This window comes from Elephantulus edwardii, unplaced genomic scaffold, assembly GCF_000299155.1.
Source record: "Elephantulus edwardii isolate Elephantulus edwardi_28Jun2011 unplaced genomic scaffold, EleEdw1.0 scaffold00400, whole genome shotgun sequence".
In the NCBI taxonomy this organism is placed as follows: domain Eukaryota; kingdom Metazoa; phylum Chordata; class Mammalia; order Macroscelidea; family Macroscelididae; genus Elephantulus; species Elephantulus edwardii.
Genome location: NW_006400150.1, coordinates 227,395 through 234,618, shown reverse-complemented (window position 1 = coordinate 234,618; position 7,224 = coordinate 227,395). Strand labels below are relative to the sequence as shown.

Here is a 7,224-nt window from a genome sequence, read left to right as displayed (position 1 = left end):
GTAAATGGAAGCAAAAGCTTTTGAAGGAAAGCCTGGGAAACTAACCCCACTTATCTCACCGATCACGTGGGAAAGAGGCTTCTAAGCACCAGACATGCACATGAGAAGAGCATTGTGAAGCCTGTAAGGCAAGAATGTAATACTAGAGGGGGCCTATCGGACAAATGAGAATCTCTTCCTTCAACTCTGAAATGAATGCAGTGAATGGGGCAGAAATAGAAACCTCTGTGGAAGGCCTATCACTTTGGGGGGAGCCATTTATAAGCAGGGGTGTTGTAGAGATATGGAGTCCCCATGAGCTGGAATTGACTTGACAGCAAACAATAGCAAAAGAGACAAAAAATTCATTGGGACTATTTGGTGGCCAGATTCATGTCTCAGCCTTCCCTTTTAAATTCATTGCCTTGTTCTTTTATCATTTAAAATGAGCGTTAAGGCATTGTATCCAACCAAGTGTCCCTGTGGTTCTGTTGCTGAGAACCCAGGCTCCTGTGCAATGCCTGACTGGAGGGATGAGCTATGGTAGAAGGCCTGCAACTGCAGCCAAGTGGATGAGCTCCTTTCAGGCATAGGGGTGAGGTGGGGTGCTGAGAAGGTGGAGTGGATGGAAGATGGCGCCCCTGTGTGGGACTGTCCTTGCTTTTCCCCCCGCGAGGAATCCTCCCTCAACTTCCTCCACCTTCCATTGAAGAAATGAATTGCAGCTCTCACAACTGGCCTGAGTCCAGTCAGTTTATCTACCAGTAAGGTTCATTAGCAGTCCCCCTTGCCTTTGAGAGCTCTGGTAAACCTAGTGAATAAGGAGTTGACAATCCAAAGGCATATGATCTGAACTCATTAGCTGTTCTACTGGAGAAAGATGGGCAGTCTCCTCCTGTGCAATTTACTGCCTCTGAAAAGGCATCCAAGGTTCAATTATTAGATGACTCTGACTTGAAGGCACGTAACAACAACACAGGGTAAACATACTTGTCCAGAAAAGCAGCATGAATGCCTGATGAAACCACCTGAAAATTCTGGCCAAGACACAGGCGACAGTTATTCACTTTGGGCAATTTAATAAAACACCTTTATTTGTGTTCACAAGAACCTTACTAAATGTTTTGGTATTTCCGCCTAAGAAGGCATTTAATGAAGAAAATGAGCAGAACAATTAACAAGAATAAAAATACTATGAGAACAAAAATAGCTGCAGCTGTAATCCCACAGACCAGCTTCACATCCGACAGTTTCACTCCCCTAAGAAGTGGGGGGTTTGTACACACAGTCTCCTCCAAGCCTTCAAACTTTTGCAGGTTTTCTAGGAACCACATGAAGAAATGAATGTTAGAACAAGTGCAGTCCAGAGGGTTGTGGCTTAAATTGATGGTGGTCTGCTGGGACAAAGTGGGGAGGACATGGAAAGGAATGATGTCAATGTTGTTGTCAGCCAGATTGAGGTAGATGTTCTTAAGATGACTAAGAGCGTCAATGCTGTTGCCTGTCAGCCTGTTGTGGCTTAAGTCTACATAGTGAATTTTTTCAAGGCCATGGAGTGCTTGCTGGTCTATGGAAAGGAGGTCACAGGAGGCCAGAATTAGAATCTCCAGGCTGCCTACTGTCTGAAGCAGATTGGTCTTTGAGATTCTACCATCTTGAAAGCGATTTCCCTGTAAGTTCAGGTGCCGGAGGTCAAGCAGGCCTGCCAGAAGACGCTGATTGCTGGTATCAAGGAGACAGTGAGAGAGATTGAGAAACTGCAGGAGAGGGAGGTTTTGGAAGGGACTCTGTGGGACATTAACGTGCAAGTTGGTGAACGCCAAATCCAGCAGTACAAGCTGAGGGGTTTCTTGAAATGCCTGGTTCTGGAGCCCGAGGGGCTCATTATAGCTCAGGTTTAGGGACTGCAAGTGATGGAGATTTTTGAGTTGCAGAGTGCAGCAGTCAGAAGCCTCTATGTTACTATGGCTTAAGTCAAGCGTCTGAAGATTTTCTAGACTTTCTAAGCAGGCAACACCAAGATCAAGTTTCTTTGTGTTGCTTTTGATGTAGAGACTTGTCAGAGACGGAAAATTGGCAGCATTGATTTGACACAACTGGCCAAAATGATTTGCAGTGAGAACTAATTTCTTGAGTGAGCTCATGCCCTTAATGCTGGAGGGCAGTTCTTCTAAGTGAGTTGCTGTGAGATCCAGTTCCTGGAGTCGTGTGAAACACTGAAAAGTGGTAGACGAGATGGGAGAGAAATAGTGCTTCTGTAAGTTGATGCTCTCAACAGTCATTTCACAAAGTCCCTGAAGCATGCCCGAATCAATGTCTTTGTCCTCCATGTCCTCAAATCTACCAAGCCAGAGAGATTGAATAGTAGCATTCTGCAGACCTTGAAATATAACAGACACATCAAAAGTTCCTCCAAAGTTCAATTTTTGGAAGATTTTTGAATGGAAAGCCCCAGGTTCAATACCTTTGATGTCATTGCCACTAAGGTTAATACTCAGATTGGTAGCCTGCTTTAGAGAGTCCAGATCTTTCTTCATGAGGTAGTGTATAGCATTATTTTGAAAATCAAGGACTTTCAGATTCTGTGTTGGGAAGTTTTCTGGGAGCTCTATAGAGGTAATGTGATTGCTTCCGACATACAAACTTTGCAAATTTTCCAGATTGTGTACCGGAATAAACTTGAGACTGGATATTCCTATTTGTGTTAAGAAGAGATGCTTCAAAGAAGTGGGTCCATTTAGTGATGTTTCTGCCATGAATATCAGGGGATTTCCAGTCAATACAATTGTGCTTAATTGATACTGGCTTTGAAAAGTATCTTCATGTAACCAGTTGATCTGGCACCTTAAAAAGATAAAAAATTATTTAAGAATAATAATGCATTGTGAAGAAAAAAGCAAAACCAAACAAAAAAAGTATCACAATGACAAATCCTGCGGGAATGTAGCCATTACCCACTAATAAAAGTTTGGAAGAAAATAAAGACTCTGGAACCTGCTAAAAAGGTCAAAAAGGACATTTTCAATTGTTTTACTGTTATGTGTTAGGTGCTGTTGAGTCAACTACAACCCTATGAATACGAGATCTGAACCTTGTCTTATCCTGCATCATCCTCCCTAGCTCTCATACAAGCCTGTTATTACATTCACTGTGTCAGTTGATCTCATTGAGTTTCTTCCTCTCTCTTACTGACACTTTACCTTTCACAATGTGCTGTTTCTCTCCAAGGACTGGCCTTTCCTCATAACATACCTAAAGCATGTAAGATGGAATTACACCATTTTAGCCTGGGAAGGGAGGGAGGGAGGAGAAAAAAAGAAGAAGAAGAAGAAGAGGAGGAGGAGGAGGAGGAGGAGGAGAGAGAAGAAAGAGAGGAGAGAGAGAGAGAAAGGAAATCACACAATGAGACCATCAGAATATGCGTGTACTTGGCCTTAGCTACGGGTGGAACAAACAACAAAAGACTTCTCTAATCATACCCAACAATCATGTTCCCCCGATGAGTAATGTGGACTGGATTGACTAATGATGTTGTTGTATGCTGTCGAGTTGGAACCGACCCAAAGCTGACCCTCTGGGAGGTTTTTTGAGGTAGTTAATCAATTGCATGGGAGAAGATTGCCCACCCTTCTCTCACCACGCATCTGGTGGATTTGAACTGCTTGTCTTCAGGATTGCAGTGCAGCTTCTTACCTCTATGCCACCAGAACTCCCCAGATTTACTAATGATGTTGTAGACCTCCAAAAGAAGTCTAAGTTAAAATGTTAATGTAAAGATGTCCCAGGATGGTAGTGTCTTCAAGTAACTGGTGGAAGTAAACCATATCTTTCCTGGAGTCATGTACACAATTAGTTTTTATTAGAAAAAAAATTTAAACCTAAATGTAGATATATTAATAGATATAAGGAACTTATCACCATTGAATAAAAAAAAAGCTGACCCTTGAGCTGCTTTTTTAAAAATAATTTGTATTAATTATTTTAATGAAAGTTTACAGAAAACTTGAATTTCCATTCATGCATTGTTGTGCATTTTCTTCCCTAACCCCACCCAGTTCCCTTTTCTCTTTAAAAAGTTTATTTCTTATTTTCTGAGGCTGTAAATCACATAGGAGATTGCCCATCTTTCCTCCACAGACCCATGTATGGATTTGAACCATAAGGCACAACCTTTGTGTTGGAAATGCAATTTCCTACAGCCGGGGCCACCAGAGTTCTATCTTCATTTATACAGAACACATTTTCAATATTTTTCTATACTTTACTCCCCTATTTCCTATTTGCTTCATCTATTTCCACCTCTCTCTACTGAGTTATTTTTAAATAAAATCTCAGACATCCCGTTTTTTTAAAATAAACTCTCAGCCATCCCGTTATTTCAGGATGCAGTCCAAAAAAGTATGGATATAAATTTGTTTTCCACATCTAAGTGCCATTGTCACGCATAATAATATTAGTAACTCATTGGGTTTTTCTCTAATTCCATAAAACATTTTAAACAAAAAGTTTCACAGATGAAGTTTCAGAAAGGAAATGTGTTCAAAGTGAAAATTCACTAAATTCATTAGTTAGAGTCAACAGTAAAATAAAGCTACAGAATCAGATTCTCAAAGGCAGCAAATTCCAGAATTATAAGATATGTCTGATTTATATTAATGAAATATAGTAACCTGTGCTTAATGTTAGTTTAAGATTAAAATGTATTTTATTCAAGCTATAGTCTTTTTATTATTATATATTGTTTTATTTACAAAATTCGAATACATTGTTTTTCACACAAGATTCTTCCCATTCCTTCACTCACCCCCACTCATTGAATTGCACAACCTTATGATTAACACCCCATCCCTACCCATCCTCAGTCCTCTGCTTCCTCCCTCTCCTACCCCTTTGGATCCTCACTTTTTTTACTATAATAGTTTTATCCAGTATTTGCCCTTGTGGGACTGAGTTAGTTCACTCAGCATCATATCAAGCTATAGTCTATTGAATTACTGGCTATGCATCAGAAAGTTGGACAATGAATAAGAAGAATCCATGCCTTTGAGTTGTGTTGTTAGAGAAGAGTACTGAATATCCCATGAAATGCCAGGGGACAGATATGTTTTTGAGAGAGTACAACAGATAAGCTCTTTAGAGGCAAAGATGGTGAACCTTTATCTTACATACTTTGCATTTCTTGTTAGGAGTGACCAGTGCATGGAAAAGGACACCATACTTAGAAAAGTGGAAGAGAAGCAAAAGGGAGGAAGATCCTCAGGGAGGTAGATTGAACCTCAGGGAGATTCAAGCATATAAGAGATGGTAAGGATGTTCATAAGATCACTATGAGTCATAGTTCACTTGATGGCACATAACAATGACAGCAATGCTTAATACATTTAATAAGAATAAAAATATGATTAAAAAATGTTAAACTGGTCAGAAATATTTCTACAACTGTCAAAGACACATGATAATTTAAGAAAATCAATAACTGAATTTAGAAAGTATCTTGTGGTGGTGAAGTGCCATCCAGTAGATTAATTTGCATAGCAACCCTATGAACGACAGAAACTTTGTCTTCTTCTTCTTCATTATCTCCTCCATGCTCTAGTCTTTTGTTGTTGTCAATATATCAGTCTCATTAAGAATATCCTTCTCTTTCACTGACCTTTTAACTGACATATAATCAGAAGAATGTGGCATCAGGGTTAGAGGAAGACTCATCATCAACAACCTACGTTATGCACATGATTCAACTTGGCTTGCAAAAAGTGAACATGACTTTCAGCACTTTCTGCAGAAGGTCTAAGACTACAACCTTCATTATAGCTTCTCAACATCAAGAAAACCAAATTCCAACACTATGGTAAATGGAGAAAAGATTGAGGTAGTTAACAATTTCATTTTACTTGGATCCATAATGAATATCCATGGTGGTATTATTATTGTTATGCATTATCAAGTCAGAAATGACTCAGGGCCTACCTTCCGGTGGGCTTTTGGAGGCTCTCAATCACACAGGAGGAGATTACTAATTTTTTTTCTTCCTGCAGAGAAGTTGGTGGACTCAAATTTTGTACTTTTGGATTGGCAGTGAAACTCATTGCTCCTAGGCCACCAGAGCTCCTTCATAGCTTTGTTGTTGTTGTTGTTATGTGCTGTCAAATAGACTCCGATCCATAGCAACCCTATGCACAACAGCTTTGAACACTGTACTGTTCTGAGCCAATCTTACTGCCTCTGACATACCTACCCTCATTACCCCAGTTACTGTGTCAATCCATTTAATTCAGGCTCTTCCTTTCCTGTACTTGTCCCTCTACTCTTCTAAGCATGATGTCTCTTTTCAATGGCTGGTCTCTCCTGGAAACATGTCCAAAGTACTGGAGATGGAGCCTCAAAATCCTTGCCTGTAATGAGTAGCTTTGTTTCACTATCTCCAGGACAGATCTGATAGTTATACTGGCAGTACATAGTATGGTCAATATACTTCTCCAGTACCACAACTCAAAGACATCAATTCTTCTATCATCCTTGGTCATTGTCTAATTCCCTGATGCATAGCAAATAATTGTGAATACCATGGCTTGGACCAGACACACCTTAAACTCCTAATTGATATTGTTGCTCTTTAGCACTCTGGAAAGGTCCCCAGTAGCAGACTTCCCCAGTACAATTTAACTTTTGATTTCCTAATTGTTGGTGCCAAGAGTGCTGATTGTGGAGCTGAGCAGGCTGCAATTAGCAACCTCAATCTCTTCATCTAGCATGGTTCTGACAATTGGCCCAATGATGAAAATCTTTGTTTTCTTAATGTTGAGCTTCCATCCGTTTTGAAGACAATAGTTCTTGACTTTCGGCAGATAAACTTCAGGTCCTCAGTTTGAGCAAGGAAGGTTGTGTCATCTGCATATTGCAGATTGTTGATGAGTCTTTCTCCATTCCTGATGACACATTCCTCCTTATAAAGTCCAGCTCTTGAATGATGTACTCCACATAGAGATTGAAAAGGTATGGAGACAGGACACATCCCTGACACACTCCTTTGCTGATTTTGAACCACGCACTGTTTCCTTGTCCTGTCTGACTACTGCTTCTTGGTCCAAGTATAGGTTTCTCATGACCACAGCCAAGTATCTCACAACATTGTATTTCAAGATGGATCTGGAAATGGTCTTTTTTAACTATGAATGTGACCCTGTTTCCCCACCCCCCCACCTTTTCATTGTAGTTGTAGTAGTTGTTGTTGTTGTTGTTGTT

General features: G+C 40.2%; 1 protein-coding gene across 1 annotated transcript in view; it reads right to left on the bottom strand.

Annotated features, from left to right (window-relative positions):
* Positions 1–1,094: 1,094 nt before the first annotated feature.
* The window catches only part of CD180 (CD180 molecule), a 31,445-nt gene continuing 25,315 nt past the window's right edge, over positions 1,095–7,224 (bottom strand). The window contains exon 3 of the mRNA XM_006902371.1: positions 1,095–2,823. Coding sequence (XP_006902433.1) covers positions 1,095–2,823 — 1,729 coding nt within the window. The remainder of the gene's footprint in view (positions 2,824–7,224) is intronic.